The 19,984-nt window shown below is 36.3% G+C and overlaps 1 protein-coding gene and 1 pseudogene across 2 annotated transcripts; one reads left to right on the forward strand and one right to left on the reverse strand.

Moving 5' to 3' along the window:
* The first annotated feature begins 3,513 nt into the window (after window positions 1–3,513).
* On the forward strand, window positions 3,514–19,935 carry LOC135689768 (steroid 17-alpha-hydroxylase/17,20 lyase). Of its 2 annotated transcripts, none has more exons than XM_065207106.2 (3): window positions 3,514–3,666; window positions 12,220–12,749; window positions 18,725–19,935. In XM_065207106.2, exons 2-3 carry the CDS (start codon window positions 12,227–12,229, stop codon window positions 19,687–19,689), a joined length of 1,488 nt encoding a protein of 495 aa, XP_065063178.2. In that variant the 5' UTR covers window positions 3,514–3,666; window positions 12,220–12,226; the 3' UTR covers window positions 19,690–19,935. The 2 variants fall into 2 exon arrangements, with proteins under 2 accessions (XP_065063178.2, XP_088972381.1); XM_089116255.1 differs by lacking the exon at window positions 3,514–3,666 and adding an exon at window positions 3,700–4,336.
* LOC148960172 (uncharacterized) lies at window positions 4,335–8,987 on the reverse strand (annotated as a pseudogene).
* Window positions 19,936–19,984: the final 49 nt, after the last annotated feature.

Here is a 19,984-nt window from a genome sequence, read left to right on the forward strand (position 1 = left end):
GCGCTATGTAGTTTTCGCTTTTCGTCAGTGCAAAAGCGAAAAAATTTTGCCCAATGGAGATTGGCCTTAACGAACTGCACAGTGACGTCAAAATTTCGTCACAGTGTCACCAAACCGAGAAATTTTTGTCAGTTAATTCAATTCAATTATCGAAATACAAGAGCTTATATCTCACAAACTGTAAAGAAAAATCGGAAAACAAATAACGAATTCGTGATCAGCAGGTTCAACTCCTTTAGATTAGCCAAGAAAATGCAAGTGAAAAATTTGGCTGTAGAGGCCCTTTAAGATGAATTCATCCATAACATAACCTCGATTACAACTTGAACAAGAAACTTAATATAGTCGAAGTAAATTCTTACAGCTCACAGCATGAAAGCGTGCAATAAAAGCGGAATATACGTCATTGCTCGTAACTTAACAAAAGCTCAATTTTTTGTATAGTATATTCTAACAATTTGCACCCCAGTGAAACCCAGTTTCGTTGACTCAAAAAAATGGCACTTATGATTTTTATAATATTGATAGATATTTGAAGGCATTCGTGCAAAAAAATCAATTTTGACACGCAAATTGAGCGGAATTACACGAGAAACCCGACTAGAGCAAAAAGAGCATTAATTCAAAAACCAAGCTAGAGCAAAAAGGAGCAATAAAAGTGCGACCTAAAGAAAATCTCCAGATTTGCCCGACCGATATACTGGCAGCCATAAATTTGCCCGACAAAATCTACTTTTTTGAAGATTGGGGAGGGTGCAGCACAGCACCCCCATACCCCCCAGCAGTTTCGCCCCTGCAAAGGAAAGGAAAGGAATTAATAAGAATAAACCATGATTTCTATGCAGTAAGCAGAAAAAGGACGAAAACCCACCAAACTTTAGAAAGCGAAGGATATTTTGAAACCAAATTTGGAAGAATCTACGAAAATTGACATGTTTTTGCCATTAAGAATAGGAAACGATACGTTCAAGAGCTGTTTTTCGCTGCAATTTTTGTTTGTTGTTTCAAATAATTGTTAAAAGTTCTTTCTTGATATACCTTGATTAAGCATTTATGTTTTGTAGGTCTCATCCTGTAAAATGTCTACCAGATTTCCGAAAAAAGTTAATTTTTATACTTTCACTGTGAAGTTTTTACTGCATTATGTTGAAGCCATGGGGAGTACTTGCGCCCGCAGTTCCGAGCCGCCATGACCAGCGTCTTTCCCAATGGTGGTCCGTATAGCAAGGGCAGATTTTGTAACAATAGGTTCTTTGGTTTGTTTACATTTTGTTGACTAGCCAATCAGAGAGCTCTATTTCTATGGCGTCATCTGATGGTAATGGCGGATGGAGGGGTTTGCTGTGGAGAAAACCACACCCTCGTTTTTTCCTCGCGACGAAAATATACTTTGAGAAAAATTCGAGATTTTTTGCACCCGTATAGAACGATAAATTTTACATGTAATTTTATTGGCACTAAGCTCTGCGTTATTTGCTCTTTGCGTGATCGTTCGCTATTGACATCCCTTTTTGCACGCCCTCAATGGCTCGATGACCCTCCGACGACTCGGCCCTAAACCCAACAAATCATGCTCCTCTACCAAAAACAACAGTGGACTTCAATTGCACTGCTAGCAGATGTAAGGAATATTTCAAAAAGGGTCTTACAGTGTTTTTTAAATCATTTTTCAACCTAAAATAGCTATTAAGGTGGATATGTATATGTAGCGCTAGCCCTTCGGGGGAGGGGTCTAGCCATAATTTAGGCGGGGCGGAGAGTGAAAAGCGACTAAAAAACAGTAACTGAACAAACTCGCAATCAACATGGTTATACGAAGATGGCAGATAAGACACAATGTCCCACCGCTATTCGATGCCTCGATGGTCATTTAAAATTCTCATTGGTTGGACTATACACTGCACTCCCCACTCGAATGTATCCGGAAAGTTTTGAATATTGCCAGGAATCTGTTTTTAAGTATTCTTTAAATAATTTCAAAGACAATTCTCTTAATAACCTTTCCATTAATTTCCTCGAATTTTTCCTGTGTTTCTTTGGCGTTGAACTATTTATTCGTCAAAAAATTCATCTTATTATAGATGTGTAAGCAAACTTTTTGAGGGTCCTTCCTCAAGATGGTAGCATCGGAAACAAGTGAGTTGACACATTAGCAGTGTCTAGAAATAATGTTTTATCACAATGATCGAAGAAAAGCTATTAATTAATTGTTCGTATAATTGAATGCAAAAAACTGCTGATTTAGAAAATTGCAAAATAATTTGAAAGCAAGAAGCATAAAATTTTGGTCACGTTCAAAAAGAACAAGAACTCTCGCGAGACAAATGGTCGAACGTTCTGCCCTAACCAGTTTGCATCGAAACTGGTTTGCTTCATCGCACAAAATTGAACAAAATGTTTACAGAAAATTGTAAATTAAAGTTGAAAATCATAACTTTTAAAATCTGTCCATAAATATTGCAAGAAGCAAAGTAAACAATTACAAATGTACACTCGTACTTATCGATTTCAGCAAGACTTGCAGCGGTAAAGAAAGCAGCTTTTGCACTGAATAAAATGCCTGCTTTTCAAGAACGTTTATGGTCTGGTAAAATGTTACTAAATGTTATACATGATTTGTAATTGATTGTTGGCATCTCCATGCAAATAATCTTCCCAACTGAAAGTAAACACGTTGTTTTTCAAAAGTTTTTGTGTCTTGAGAACGAGTTTATAAAAAATTATAATGTTTCATTGGCCAATTTGTAATTGAGTTCTAACCACCTGACTTTTCTGCTCTGCGTTGATTTGACATTGGTTTATTTGCGTAAAGATTGTACTGCAAAGGTTTCATATTTCAACAAAAGCTAATAACAGAAAAAAATGAAGAAGGTTGGCAATATTTTAATGTCTTGGTTCATCTTGGAATGGTTTCTCAAAAACATTATCGTTTCTTATAAACTATCTGGTGGACCCTCATGTATTTTTGAAAAGTCCTTTTGCCAATCTAACTTTGTTCTATAACTTGACAAAGGGCGATGCTCAAAATTTCGTTTTTAACTCTTTCATTTTCCTAGTACAATTTACCTTATTTTCCAGTTATATTGTCAAATAATATTGTACAGATGCAAACTATAACGTTTTTTGAATTTGTTTTTGTGCGGAAGTGCAATCGATCGTCGAGCAATTGAGGGCGTGCAAAAAGGGATGTCAATAGCGAGCGATCACGCAAAGAGCAGAAAACGCAGAGCTTAGTGCCAATAAAATTACATGTAAAATTTATCGTTCTATGCGGATGCAAAAAATCTCGAGTTTTTCTCAAAGTATATTTTCGTCGCGAGGAAAAAACGAGGGTGTGGTTTTCTCCACAGCAAACCCCTCCATCCGCCATTACCATAAGATGACGCCATAGAAATAGAGCACTCTGATTGGCTAGTCAACAAAATGTAAACAAACCAAAGAACCTATTGTTACAAAATCTGCCCTTGCTGGTCCGTATTTTTTGCGATCACTTCCCATTGTCACAGAAACTGCTGTGTTTATGTGCCTTTTGTGTCCTTTGATTTGTTTGCTGAACATGATTTGCTGAAATGTATTGTTCTGGACTCGGTTTCCTTGCTCACTCTACAAATTTTTTGCTTTGCGATGCTGCTGGTGGTGTCCTTCCTTGCGTTACATCAATAGCATGTAAGTAATTGTAGCTCTTACAAGTTATAGATTTGATTTCGAATTTTGTGCTCATTTTGAAAGTCGTCCACTGTTAGAAGTTTCTACACCCTGTGAACTTGTTTCTCTGAAATGTTAACCTCGGCATGTTGTGCTGAATTCATGCTGAATTTCATGAAACGTAATTGGAATTGCCCACTTATCCCCAAATATCCAGAATTTGAATGATTATTGCAGCGCCCCATCTAATACTTAGCCCCTGGATAGGATAGGAAGCTTCATGTAGGTTTTTGCCCTGAATAGATTATCGTATTAACCTGCGTAATCAAAATAAAATACAAGGACAAAAATTACCAAACTGGCAGTAAAGCGACTGTCAAGCGAGAACATGAAAATTAATTGATAAAGACGTATCCAGGGTTCTGATACCTCTGATATACTAGCTATAGCTGCGACCGCCACCTCAAAATGTTTTCGGCGCTTTGATTCTGAGCCAGCAGTTCCTAGGCGCCATGACCAGTATTCATTTAGTCTTTGTCTGTCTTGGTCTAACCATAGTTACTTGTGGTCGAGTTTCGTGGGAAACACGTAAAAACCACTGTACGGTGAACAGAATCATTTCAGCGCTATTTGTCTGCCTCTAGCAGAATAATTCCGATGGAAGAAGAAAAATAGCATCTTAGCGAAGAATGTAAGTTCTTGTTTAATGTGTCAATTTAGGCCTTCCTGCATGAGACACGCTTTTCGGTCTTTTCTTGCGCTCACAAATAACAAAGCCAGTGGCGAAGCCAGCTCTGATACTTTGGTCGTGTACTTGAGCAAAAATAATAATTGGGGTTTTCAGCCCCACAGTAAGATACCTAATTCAAGTTATAGTTCAGTTCCCTCGAGAAAATTGATATCTCAAATTCAAATTCATTTAATATTCAGCAATAATTTTACAATATTAAAAGTCAATAAAGTGTCGATATAGATGATTAGCAATTTAACAATGATTGAAATTTTAACAATAACGTTGCCTAGGATGTTGGGAGGAACCAATACGGTTTTCGAGCCCAACCCCCTAAATTTCAGTGAAAACAGTAACATGATTATAGCAACAGTGAAAAGATTTATAATAACAACAATCTAGATATTTAAACATTACAAGATTATATGAATTCGGATTTTACATTTAGAACAGTAACAGAACAATTGTAAAATAATGAAGTTACAAATTACATAAAAGCAAGATGAGAAATGGGGTGTAAAATAAAGAGCATAAAGTAAAATGTGGAGGGGGGACACACACAATGATTTTTAGATTAATGAAGAAGAAGTCAAACATAGGTTTTTTATGTTCATATTTCATTATATTTTTGTAGAAGCCAGTTGCGAAGCTGTTTCTGAAATTATAACTTGCTTGACATCATACAAGGTTCCAATGGAATCTCGTTCCATATCTTTATTCCATCAAACATAATTGATCACTTTTTTAGGCTAGTTTTTGCTTGGGGGATTGCAAATTTTTTATTTGCAGCGGTGCCTTGAGGAAGTTTTTTTCGAACAAATTAAAAACAATTCCATTTGAGATTCTGCTTTATATCAAACATCAATTTTGCACATTGGAAAGTGTAACTGTCATCAAAGTTTAATATACTAAATTTACAAAAAATTGGTTTGGAGCTTGCTGTATTTTTATGAAAGTTCATTATTCTTACACCTTTGTTAAGATTTCAACACACAGATTTAAGACAGGACTTGCTAGCACTTCCCCAATTGATTAACGCATAGATAATATGAGGCTCAATAAAAGCATAATATATATAGGTTTCTTAAGTCTTGGGAAACATAGTGCCTCATCCTAGCTAGTATAGCAATATCCTTAGATAGTTTAAAATTTACTTGTTTAATATGATGTTTCCAGCTGAGGTTCTTATCTAAAAGTACGCCAAGATATTTCTTTATTATTAATAGATATATTTACTTTATTTGTTATATTTTTTCTGGAGGGAGAAATTAATAAGAAGTTAGATTTAACAACATTGAAGGTTAATTTATATTGATATCTGATACCAAGAAAAGCCTGATGTGGGCGTAAAAATGTTAATAATTTGCAAGAAACAATGTTCAGAACTGTCTTGAGAGGTGTTTTGAAGAAGCTTTGGCTTTAGATGCTTAGCTTTTTTTTAACTTCTTACATTCAATTTTTGACTTGTTTTTTATCTTAACTTGTTTTTAAATTCTGACATTCAATTTATTCATAATTTCTGTTTCAAGAGCTGTTCAATTCACCTAATAAAACTATCAGTTACTGTAGAAAGGTTGTTTAAAATAATACATTAGATTTGATTCTCACAACATCATATAACATCTAAATTATTTTGCTCTGATACATGGCAAGATAAATACAATTTTGATGATCCACACTTTTTTTTTCTTAGAACTTTTGTACTCTATTAGTACAAATAGTCTTCAATTTAAAAATAGAACAATGCCCCCTAGTCAATGTTCATTGAAAGAAGATTGCTGTATTTTGCAATAGTTGCTATAAACAAGCTTTGCTTACTTATTAAAAATTTCATTCACAGGGGCTTTGATGGAAACAATTGATGATCAATGATATATTAATATTAGAAATCGCCAAGACAAAATAGGTCCCAATACCTATGGTGCTTGAACATGGGCTAAAGATAAGGGGCATCTAATTCAATGCCTCATTATATCTTGAACTTGCATTGCATGCCTCTAATGAGCAACAACAATAGAGTATTTTATGTGTTTTTTTATTAACAACAAGTTCTTAGACATTCAGTTTGAATATTTCAGACTACATATTATGTACATTTGGAATATTATGGGTAACCATTACCAAAACATGGAATATTTGGAGTTTCTTGATTATCAGCCGCAAACTGATATTATAACCAGGAAGTTTGCTTCATTTTTTTCTTGCAACAGGAGCCTTGTCCGCCTTATGGCACCATAGGCCTAGTTCGTGCAGGTCATATCAATCCTCATCAACTACTTTTTGCTAGATCAATCCATTAGAACCTCGAAACTGTTACTTTTCCTCATTTCTCCGTTATTATATTTCTTGCACAGTACAATTTCATAAAAACACTTTCCTCATGAACTAGCGAACTTCCTCTTCAGTCTCACTTTCCAAACTCAAACAGGGAAATGATGTGATCAAGGTTAAAGTCATGCCATGCCATTCCAATAGCGCATGACTAAAACGTAATAATCATCATGTTTTCAGTGGTTCTTTTGTTTCACATGCCTAAACATAGGGTTTCAGTCATGCACATTTGATATTGCATGACTAAATTGGGATCCCTGTGATATTTGCATGACTAAATTGGACCACCTTGAGCTTTTTTGAGTTTCAAATGTAGAATCTCTTTGTTTGCGCCTATGGGGTTGCACATAAGTACGCAAAGAACAATTTTCTTTGATTTTGGAGAATGTTTAATGTAAAAGCCCCATCTTTCAAAATATCTAGAAATTTTTAAAATTTATCTTGAAAACAATCATCTTCTGGGAAATCTTTTGGTCATGCATGACCTCTAGCTTCACCATTGATCGAAGCAGAATTTTTCAGGTATTCTAAAGTTCTGAAGTTTTTTGTTTCTTCAACTTTTTTTTGTTTTTTTTCTCAATTCAAAGCAAAACTCCTCTTTCCTAAACCTTTATTGATCCTAGCTACAGGGTGTAAAACGAGTAGACAACATAGGGCCTGTGCCACCTGGGGAGCCAGGGTGGCCATGGCCCCCCCCACCACTTTTTTGGGAAGCAAGTAGTTTAAAAGGTGCAGTAAAAAAGGTAAAAGCCTTGGCCCCCAAATTTTTTAGCCTTGGCCTCCCCACTTTCAAATTCGTGGCACGGGCCCTGCAACAGCAATGGCAGGTTAGGCAATTATAGGCAGGAATGGATTATTTTGTGGGGAAACGTGGTTGGGTGTAGGGGGTGTGGTACCCCCAATATTTTTGTTTCCTTTGATAATTTTTGCTTCTCGATTTGGGCAGAATCATCTTTGGTAGTCAGTAGTAATCAAATGCACTCTTGTGTGCATAACTACCCCCTTACAATGACAAAAGGGATAGCTAGCTTTTTGCAAGATGGCAAAGTTTTGAGTAGGTACACAGATTTATTAGAGAGTTTTCGATTCGGTTTGTATGTCACTACGGCTACTCTTAGAGGTCTGGATGATTATATATACCAAAGGCTTAGTTTTCATTTAAAATTGCCTTAAGGAGTCCTGGAACCACATGACCATCTTCTAAATACCTTTGACCAGTGGGTAAAACTCCAAGCAGTATATACTGAAACAAAGCCCCACCCCCCCCCCTATTCTAAAAGGCCCCCTCTTTATTGACCCTCCTTCAATGTATCAAAAAGTTATCCCATAGTGGCTTACACTGTAAACCCTCATTTCTTGCATTTTGGAAATCAGTGCATTGAAAAAACTGATTTTTTTGATAGAGTTTTCAACTTTTTGTGTGTTATTTGGGAAAAACTAAGTTTGGCAAATTTGGTAGCTTTTAAAAAAGCTGTTTCTCCTTGAATCGTTACAGTTGTTATTCCCCATTAAACGACTGAGCCAGGGTAGGTCGTTGGATGTTGAAATATGATGCTGTGTTGTTACTATACAGGCAGGTCAATGCATTGCGAAATATGGCACAAACAACATTGTAGATCTTCCCAACAGCACTGAGCCCAATCTTGAGGTCTTTCTTGAAATCAGTGAACTTGAAATACTTCACGATGTCTCCAAAAACCCACTCAACTGAGACTCTGACCTGGCTCATGGACTGATTGAAGGCTTGTTCTTCAGGGGAAAGCACAACTCTCCTCGAAAAACGGGCACTGGAGATGCACTCTTTGAAGATAGGCAGGATCACCATTAATACACAATGGCTGGCCTGTTGGTGAAAACGAGTACCTTTCCAGCTGGTCCAACAAACCAGACATTCCTAATATCCCACTGTCATGCCGCCTTTCTTCAACTGGTCCAAATGAGTTGACAATAAGGCCATAAGGTGCAACAACAGACTGGAATTTCAGGGCATGTACTCGTTTATGTGCATTGTAAACAACTCTTTGATTTGTTTAGGCCTACAAATTGGACGCACAGTACTATCAATAAAGCCCCAGCAATTATCTAGAGCAGCGCCTTTTTGGTGAATTGCATCTGCATATCGTTGCAGATTATCCCGTGAGAGAAAAGGCTGGTCTAGACTTCTTAAGAGATGTCCGCGAGTGTCCACAATAAAATCAATTACTTTATTGAAGATCATACACAACTGAGGAACTGGCCTACCAAACTTTGGAACCAAGTCTGCACATCGACTAGCATACCGTGAACGTTATTTATTCTATTGGCAATATCAAAAATTAGAACCTCTTCAGCATCCAAAAGTCCTGCAGCATGCAGCATCTTTAGTTCGTCCGCCATTTTTTAAACAAATTTGATTTTGGCGCCAAAGCTGCGTACTACAAACCAGGTCGTGGTTCGTAACATGATTTGTGACTACGGGGAGACAAAACTAGTGCACTTTTGAGTAGCTTGAATGACCTACTCTAAGGTCCTTAAAAGAAAGGGGGATGCTTATCTATTTTTTGATTTTTTTGACCCCCCCAGGAGCTTATTTGGACCCCCCGTTTATTAATTTTTATATGCAGTCATTCATAATCCTGTTTCAATATTTGTAAAAAAGCTTGCAGCGACCAGGTGTAGAGTCGTTCTGTAATAGACTGCTTTTTCGTCATTGCTGTTGCACTATACAGGTGGATTATGATGATTATTATGACTTATTAGTGTCAAGCATAGTCAAATGATGTCGAGAAGTATCAAACATATCTAGACCAACATAATTTTAGCGCTTTTGCGATGAATTCCAACTCACTTAGTTATCAGCGCAAATGTTGTGGCGGAACTTGGGCAAATCCACTAATGACGTCACAAAATAAGCAAACGTCAGCAAACTCTAATATCTGATGCATCAATTAAAAGCTCTTGAAATGCGCATTCACATAAAACCTAGAATTGCTAATTTTTACAATTTATTTTAAATATATGGCGGATTTATGACTGTTTTTGCTGTTATCGATGACGTCATGAAGCATGTGATACTGAAGCAAACATTTTTTGGTCCCATCTTGGATTCTAAATCTCCATACTCGAAAGTATATAATACCATCAAGGTCGTCTCGGTTTGGTGAGAAATCAGATTTTCACAGTCATAGCCCTGCCTATCCAGTCATGCACCGATTATATATCGTTATTTTGGCATATTTCTTGTGAAATTTTCTTTGAAAATGAGCAGAGAGTCCTCTGTCAGTAGTGAGGGTCGGAAATATACAGCATGCGTGCTTACACGCTATCAATTTATGAACAGTAAACAAACAATCACAGCCTCAGATTTTCGAAAAAATAAGAACAGTCAGCCTGAACTCAAAGTTACTAGTTATTATAAAAAAGAGTAGAGCACCAACATTTAACTTTATTATCTTCTTATCTTCTTTATTTTAAAGTTAAAAACCTTTTTTTTAAAATGGGCATTCCCATCATTTTTCTGTGACTTGAAGGATGTGGCACCAAAATCCAACATTTTACCCAACAGCCCCCCCCCCCCATCCTTTGCACTTAAATCTGTCCCTGATAATAGAGGCAGGGGCCCAATATATTTTAGGACCCACTTTTATACCAAAAACGGATGTTTTATTATAACAAAGCATTAATGTCATCAATATGTAAGTTAATAAGGTAATCAGAATAAATTAATGCAATATTGCAAAATCTTTAACCATCAAGTTTAGATATCAACGCTTACATATTTTAAATCTAAATGTATGTTTACTGTAAAGGCAATTACAAAAAAGTCAAAAGATAAGTTTGTGCATTATTGTGCTTTAGTTCTTGATCGCAAGTAATTCTTGGTGCAAATCACTGAAAGACCTCTTTCCGCTGCAGTTTGTCATTGTTAGAGACAGAAATCGTTTCAACATGTTTACCACATTTTGGAATAGAGTTCAAAAGTATGGTTTGAAGCATATTTTTTTCTGATAAATTCTCTAAAAGTTACTGGCTCACTCACTAACTGCAAAGTCGGATGTTCTTCTGATCATTAGAAGTGGCCAGGCCAAAGTAGAAAAGTATAACCAACCATTTTAAGAGCAAAGGAATATGCTTGGATCCTTACTAGAACATAAAGTTTTCCTGATGAATTGCTTGAAAAAATTGAGCCTTTAAACTAAAAATGATTTTTTCAAACTAATGATTTTAATATTGAAAAAAGGCTTCCCATGAAATATTTTAACAGAAATAGTAATTTACATTTCATGTAATATAGATGTAAAGGATAAGGTCTTACTTCATTTTTCAAGTTTATTAACTACCCATGTTTTCAAGTGGCTGTTTGTGCAAAAACGTAATTTTGGCAAAATTTCTGCAAATTTCTTGGGTATTAATTTTTGCCAATGAACAAAATTCAAACGTTTTCACTTGAAAAAAGGCTTCCCATGAAATATTTTAACAGAAATAGTAATTTACATTTCATGTAATATAGATGTAAAGGATAAGGTCTTACTTCATTTTTCAAGTTTATTAACTACCCATGTTTTCAAGTGGCTGTTTGTGCAAAAACGTAATTTTGGCAAAATTTCTGCAAATTTCTTGGGTATTAATTTTTGCCAATGAACAAAATTCAAACGTTTTCACTTGAATTTATTTAATAACCGGTGATTCTAAATAACCTTAGGTTGGAGCATCTGTTTATCCAACCGATGCTGTATTGGTAGTTTACTCAATATGGGTATATTAGGAGAATCCCTACCACAGTTTGTCAGGAATAATTTCATTTTCCAATTTTGATACTTGTCTTTTTAAGCTAATCCATTGTGAATTTATTTATTCCATTCTGCCTTTAAATTTTTTCCATCCTTTTTTTTCTATTTATCCATCCTTCATTTCTATTATAAATACCCCCACGTGTTATTTACTAAACAATTGATTCACATTTCCGCTTTATACTGAGTTGTTCCGCTTGTTCCTGGGTTGTTACTGGGTTATTCTGCTTGTTACCAGGTTGTTACTGGGTTGTTCAGCTTGTTACTAGGTTTTTCTACTTGTTCTCTATTTTAGACATTTTTAACAAATGAAATTTTCAAGCTTCATAGTAGTACTATCTGTTTTAGAAACAATTAAAAAGGTTAATTTTGAACTTGAGTGTGACAAATTATTAAATAGTAAAATTATTAGCACAAAGTCAGAAAACCAAGGTGTATGAAATCTCATTGTTGCCAAGGAACTAATTGATCAAGATGTTCATATTTCACCTTCTCTTCGACGTTTCTAAACACAAATAAACCTTGGGAAATCGATGGTGGTCTTTTGTTTAGCAAGACCAATGCCAAATTTAAATGGCTACCAGAATTCATCAGGACCTAGTGCAATTAAATGAAAGGGAGACTCATTTGTGTAAGATAAATGTGTCTTTTTCTCTTTAAAATTCTACAAATCTTTATGATTTTAAAGATATTGTTTAGTGGGAAAATGATAATTTTCTTCTTATTCTTCTCTTACATTTTCAGATAAATCATGATTTTTGAAGTTTTCGCAGCTTTGTTTGTGGCTGCAATCATCTACATACTGGTTGATTACGGCCTCCAGCTTGCAGAACTCGTAAATTATCCTCCAGGGCCATTGCCCTTGCCAGTAATTGGAAACTTACACCTTCTAGGAAGGAAACCTCATGAATCACTGAAAAAGTTATCTACCACATATGGAGATGTTATGAGCTTAAGTATAGGGAGACAGCGCATCGTTGTTATCAATGACATTGAAGCAGCAAAGGAAGCTCTCCTTCGCAACGGCGAAGATCTATCTGGCAGACCACAAGATGTTTATCCTGCATATATACTCACAAAAGGCTACAAGGACATTGGTTTTGCTGACAATGGACCTGCTATGAAGCTAATGCGGAAAATGGCCCATGCCTCTCTAAAAATGTATGGTGCAGGTTTAGAAGATTTGGAGAAAAGCATTGTTGTGGAGGTGACAGAGCTTTATAAGCGATATGATGAAAAATTAGGAGTCCCATTAGACCCACATCCAGATATTGGTAAGAAATATTTTGACTTATGAAAATTCATCTGATCTTTCCTGTTTTTAGGTTCAGTGCTTGGTACCCAGTCACAATAACTACACTCCCCTCAAAAATGAATTCCACCTCCTCGAAGGAGAGGAAATGGCGCAAGAATTATCATAAGCTATTGTTCTGCGAATTGATTTTATTTTTAATTGATGTGCGAATTGACCACCAATCAAAACTTTAAATTTTTTTACAGCACTTTTTAAAAAAATAACAGTAAGAAACGTCTTTTAAACGTTTCAAGCTTTAATATGTTGACGGGAGCAGTGAACTTTTGAAACCGCTTTCAGCCTTTTGGAATTTCGTTTCAAGCCTAAAGAATTCTAATGATTCTCTGGTTCTTGAAGAACCAAATAATATTGGTTGGTAGTGCTTTCCGTACGAAGCAAAACCTTATTAACGACGTGCAAATCTGAACTTGATGAACATTATGGAAAAACCTGAATTCTTCTTGTCTTGAAGTAAATCGTTATAAAGATGGTTTATTTTTACTCATGTAACATTGCATTTTATATTTGTATACGACACTCGTTCTAATCTGTCTGGAAGGATTTTAAGCTGAAAAACCTGTAAACGGTGTGAATTCCCCTCTAAGTCTAACATAAATTTTCTTTACCTGTCCACTACAAGGTTTCTTTGCTACTGAAACACTCTCGAGAAAACATTTTGAAGTTCTCCCAGCTGTTGTGTGGCTACATTACATCTAACTTGCTCAACGATTTTTTCATTTGACCCTCATTTGACATTTTTTCTCCTTTAGGCATTTTCAATTTTTCTACAAACAAAAACTTATACATAAATTATACATTTCAAACTATGTTTTTATGACATCAGCAAGATTTTCAAGAATTTCCCCCAAAAATTTGCTACAGTCTATCCCGTTATCACCCGTTATCACCCGTTACAGTTTATCTTCATGCATTCAAATGTTTGGTATGTTTGGAAAGTCGATAAAAAAGCCGCCATTTTGAACAAGGTGGTGCAATTCTTGTGTGAGAGGAGGGTATATAGTTCAGTCGCTTAACTCCAATTTTTGGTCAGATTGTGACAGACTGGAACAAACACCAAATTTTTCATGGTGATACCTAGGGGCTTGAGAACATTTCCAGAAGGGGTGCCGCTCCCTTTTGATTCCGGGGGGGGGGGGTAAGCTAAAGATAAAAATCTTATGATGTCATACTGTCTGGATATCTCTGAAAAGGTTTTTGATGATGATTTATGTCAGGTTTCGTCAATGGGGAGAGTATAGATGACTGATTTATTACTGTAATTGATCCATATGAAAAACCGTTTTTCCTCTTCAATTCCTTTTAAAATTTCTCAAAACCAGGGGTCAGCACATAAACGCACAGAGATCACTGAGACTTTGCCGGGGTAAGGGTTAAACCAGAACAGCCAGCAAAGTAAAGAGTTCTGATTGAGTCGTTAACTAAGAATATTTCGGCGTTAGCTGTAGCCACATGTAGGAAAGAACCTATTTCTTTTACTGAAGCCATGGCATTCAGATAAGGAAATGTTACAGAACTACTAGGCAAATCGTAAACAGCGAGTTGTTTTGAATGAAAAAAGCTCAAAATGGGCACCGATATGTGCTGGTGTGCCACAGGGCTTTGTCTTGGGGCCATTGCTTTTTCTTGTCTACATTAATGACCTTGTCGAGAGTGTGAACTGTTATGTTAGGATGTTTGCAGATGATACATCTCTTTTCTCGGTTGTTGAAGATGAAAGAAGATCTGCTGATGAGCTTAATGCTTATCTTGACAGGGTCCGGTTGTGGGCATGGCAATGAAAAATGCAATTTAACGTAAATAAGACTGAAGAGGTTGTTTTCTCTAGCAAAAAAATGAAACCGGTCCATCCACACCTTCTGCAAGGCAATGATGAAGTCGTAGGAAAAGCCAAGCACGAGCATCTTGGAATGCAACTTGATTCTGAACTTAATTTTCATATTAAGTCATATTAAGGAGGCTATTGGCAAGGCTAGAAGGGGCATAGGGGTGATAAAATTTCTGTCCAAGTATGTGTCTAGGGATGTGTTGGACCAAATATAGAAATTATACGTGAGACCTCACCTAGACTATGGAGATATCATTTATCACAAATATGATCCTGAAATGCGCTTAACATTTACGCAAAGGCTTGAACAGACCCAATACTCTGCAGCCTTAGCTGTTGCTGGCGCCTGGAGTGGTACAAACAGGCAGAGATTATACGAAGAATTAGGATGGGAAAGCCTGTATCACAGGAGGTGGTATAGAAGGCTATGCCATTTTTTAGCTTAGTTAAATCACAATCACCTGATTACCTTTTTCATGAAATCCCTCCCGAACGTCAACCCAGTTACGGTCTTAGATACCCTCGTGATTATGAAGTAAAAGTTGCTAGAACTAATCGTTTTTCTAACACATACTTTCATAACACCTTGCTTGAGTGGAATTTGCTTGATGAAGAGATTAAGAATTCAACATCCCTTTTTCAGTTTAAGAAAAATTATTAAAAATGATTAGACCGGAGGGTAATCCTGTTTACAATATCTCTGATATTGAGGGCGTCCGATTGCTCACCAAGTTGCGTTTAAAGTTTAGTTTACTGAATGAACACAAATTTAGACACAACTTTGATAGTCTTACTCCATTTTGTGTTTGCGGTACTGACAAGAAAGACAACGAGCACTTTCTTCTGCACTGCCCCTTGTTTGAATCAATGGGGCCCGATCTCTTTGATCAGCTCTCAGAAATCCCTGTTTTAAATGTCAATCTAGATGATAAATCTTTGTGTGACTTGCTTCTGTTTGGAGACTCTCATTATAATGTCATTATTAATCGAATAATTCTTGAAGCAACAATATTGTTTATCAAAAATACGAAAAGATTTTCAGGTTGACATCGCAAAGCAGCAGCAGCATTTTCTTTTATTTTCCTTTTTCCCTGTAATGTTTGTACCGGGAGTCTTGTAAGGAACCACTTCCTTGCTCCACTAATAGCTTTGTCTGGATTAACAACATTAATGTGGATGGGGGATGTATTCCTTCTAAGACACTCGGTTAAGTTGTTGTTTATCTTTTTGTCATTTAGATGAATGTTAATATTAATGTAAGTGCTGTCGTAGTTAGAGCTCGATAACGTCGTGTCTTTTCCGGCTACGGCAGACACAGAATATTTATATGTAGTTAATTTTAAGTTGTTTTTATTTGTGATATATATAAAAAAAGATAAGGAAATGAAGGAAAACCGCTTTGAAAATTTGTCTCCAGAACTAATTTTTTGCTTGCACTTGAATGTTGAATATGAAGCAGAGCAGGGTAAAGGTATTGCTGCATGTTATGAAAATTGACAAGAAGTGCACAGAAAATGTCCAAAGAAGGATGAATTCTTGCCAAAGGATGACAAGAAAATTGCCAACTCTGGGCGAGTTTGAATAATAGGTTTTTTCTGTTTTCTAGCGCTTCAATATTTAGAGAGGGGGGGGGGGCTGCCAAAAGCAAACTCCGGCGTAATTAAGAAGATTCCCTGGTTCTATTACCTGGTAAGGCCCTGGAAGTTCTGTATTGTGCAGCATTGCTATAATCCTGCTAACCTAGGCCTTTTAGCTAAGTTACTACTGGTTGTGCAAATGTTACATTAGCCATTAAAAGTGGCCCACGACCTATTTTGAAATACTGCCACTAGTAGGTCAACTGGTTTTGTTTGTTTCAATGTGATTTCCCCGATAAAATGTGAAAAGTTGGTTTTGCCTGATTTCAAAAATACTGTTATAAGAATTGAATTTTGAATTGAAAGTGGATTTAGTGTCATATTGCACAATTTTTTGTCGTCATACCATCCTGATATTGTAGAATTTTCAAGTATAATTACCAACACTAAACGATTTTCATTTATTGGTATCAACCCTTCTAAAGAGTGGATTTGTAAAGAGGGGTCCCAAAATAATAAATTACTGTGACTGTAGCAAATTTGATCCAGTAAAGTTAAGGAGTGACTTACGTGAAGAACTAGGTAAATGTCACAGGGAAAAAGTCCTTTATGACCATTTAAATGCTCCAGTTGAAAAGGTTCTTAATAAGCACGCTCCCGTCAAGAAGAAATCTGTTCGAGCAAATGATGGTCCTTTCATGACCAAGGCCTTGAGGAAGGCAATTATGCTAAGAACAAGATTTCAAAAAGCAGTGCAACAAATGTGTAAAGACATTGCGAAAAGCGGAGGTTGATTGCTAAGGAAATCTCGACTTGAAAGACATTTCAGATAATAGAAAGTTTTGGAAAACCTCTTTTTCCAGATAAAATTGAAACCCCTGGAAGGTTGATGAATTACTAGAGGGTGATGAATTGGTCTCCGATGATAAGAAAGTTGCTGAAATCCTAAACGGTTACTTCGTCAACATCATTGCTAGCCTAGAAACTTCAAAGGTAAAGCAGAATTTGATAATAACAAACGAATTACGTGACCCTATAGATTTTGCCGTAAATATGTACAAACGCCACCCAAGTATAAAACTGATAAAGCAATGGGTAACGGTCAGTGAAAAAATTTCTCTCCAGCAAGTTTTTTTGGAGGATATATTGAGTCAGCTTAAGAGCTTAGATCCGACAAAAGCTTCTCCTTTTGGCAGCATACCTGTGAAAATATTAACTGAACATTCTGATTTGTTTGCTCTATTGGTACAACTCTTCATAAATGAGAGTATAGATACAAGCAAATTTCCAATAGAATTAAAGAAAGGAGACATTACAACCCTCTTTAAGAATGGTAATGCCTTTGCAAAAAAATTACAGGCCTATAACAGTCTTAACGGCTATATCCAAAATTTACGAAAAAACATTTTCAGGTCAAATTGCTCATTACATGGAGAATATTTTGTCTCCTTCTCTTTGTGCATATCGTAAAGGCTATAACACCTGACATGCACTCCTTAGATTGATTGAAAAATGCAGATCTTTCCGTTTATCTTATCTGATCTGTATTAGCATAGTAAACTCTTGACCAATTAATACTACCAATGTAGGTTGACAGAAACGACAAAAAGTCCCTTTTTAAAGTTTTAGTACGACGACAGTCCCTTCTTAAAGTTTTGATAGTCAATTGCATGCTAAGATGAATTTCCGATGTCAAAGGATGATTTGGTTTTGCCCATTTTAGGGCATGGGGGTAATTAGACGTCACGTGACAAATAAAAGCTCATTTTACTACTTTAAACGTATTTCTACCAAAAAAGATAAACTATTCTTCATATTCCACTGCTTCGATCAGATTTATTTTGTTAAAAACGTCATTCCAGCCACATTTCTCCTTCGCAGAGGATAAGCAGGAACTTCTCCTGAGTTAACCCCCATTTTACCCAAAAAAACAGTGGCAATAGATTATTTCCAACTGTCACGTGACTGACTCGCTGCCGTTAACTATTGGTCTATACGATCAACTTAAATTTGTCCCTTCTGAGGTTCAAGGGAAGTCACAAAATCTTTCAAGCTTACCATTACTGTGGCCTAAACATAGTTTGAAACTAGCAATACTTGTGCAGATAAGGCGGTACTTACAAAGTTGTTTTAAAAACAGTTCCCAGATAGGAAGGCACAGCAAACAAGTTGGTTAGGTACATATGCAAACGATCCTAAACATATAATATTTCAAAATCGGCGATGAAAACTGTCCGTTTCAAAATCCGTATGGTATAAATAATGCGTTGCTATGTGTATCCAAGACTAGGCTGTGATCCATCATGGCGGACATAAGTGAGTCAAGTGACAGGTGGGAATAATCTATTCCCCCTTTACTATTACAATTCAATATCCCCAGTTAATAAAGAACTCGAAACTGGAAATCAAAATTTCCCCGCCCAAATTGGTACAACCCTCCATTTCCGTCTGGTCTAAGGAGACAGTCAGTATAAACCGTTGAAAAATTAGTAAGTTTCATTATTTTGATATTCAACACTTTTCTTTTTGCAGCATTGGCAGTTCTCAATATCATTTGTTCCATCATTTTTGGCTGCCGTTACAAATTTGAAGATAAAGAGTTCTCAGATATTGTTGAGCAAAACAGACTATCAGTTCAAGGGATGGACAACGCAAGTGCCCTTTCATTCATGCCATGGCTAAGATTTTTTCCAAATGAAGGTTTATCTAAATTGAAGCGAGGGGTAGCTATGAGAGACAAGATTTTATCACAGAAGCTTAAAGAGCACAGGGAGTCATTCGACGCAAGCAATTTACGAGACTTCACAGATGCCCTTTTAAATGAATTCTATAATGAAGCAAAGGCTGATTCTAAAGTGAAGCAATTGCTAACGGATGCAAACCTCGAGATGATCTTGGCTGATTTATTCATTGCCGGCGCAGAAACAACCACTACAACCATATACTGGTGTCTTGCATTTCTAGCCTGGTGGCCTGAAGTTCAATTAAAAATTAAGAATGAGCGTGCTAGGGTCATTGGAAACAAAAGACCCTGTCTTGCTGATCGTGGCAAACTACCGTTTTTTGAGGCAACCATTCTTGAAACGCTTAGATTTTCCTCACTTGTTCCTTTGGGCGTTCCTCATAAAACTACACGAAACACACAATTTGGAGGACATTCAGTTCCAAAAGGAACGCAAGTATGGTTGAATCAATGGGCATTTCATTTTGATCACCGTCACTGGAAAGAGCCTGAATCCTTCAAGCCTGAACGTTGGCTTGAGGAGGACGGCAGTCTGGTTCCCGGAAACAGGCACAGCTACATGCCTTTTGGTGCAGGTAGAAGAGTTTGCTTGGGTGAAGCGCTAGCAAAAGTGGAACTCTTTTTGTTCCTCTCAAATATCCTTTTCAGGTATAACGTAAAGCAGGCAGATTGTGGACCGCCAAGTTTAGAAGGTGTTCTATCGATCACATATAGCCCAAAACCTTATCAAATTATTCTCGAAAAACTAAACTGAATGTGATTTCTAAAGAACAATGACGACAACCAGCAGTATAGGGACAATAACAATAACAAGGCTCGACTGAAAGGTTTAATTCAAAGTCCCGAGATAATGGTCTTTTTTTAATCATACGGGCACTCACAAAGTGTAATTATTAGTTTTAATTTCATTGCAAAACATTGCTTTAACCTTCAATATAACTGCTTGTTTAATTAACTAAATAAATGATTTAATTCTATTCTTGTTTTGATTGCATATGCTTGAGAACTTATCATTATCATTAACTTATACACTTATCATTATACTTAAT

The sequence above is a fragment of the Rhopilema esculentum genome, chromosome 5, assembly GCF_057945365.1.
Source record: "Rhopilema esculentum isolate cy_ngs chromosome 5, ASM5794536v1, whole genome shotgun sequence".
NCBI classification, from domain to species: Eukaryota; Metazoa; Cnidaria; class Scyphozoa; order Rhizostomeae; family Rhizostomatidae; genus Rhopilema; species Rhopilema esculentum.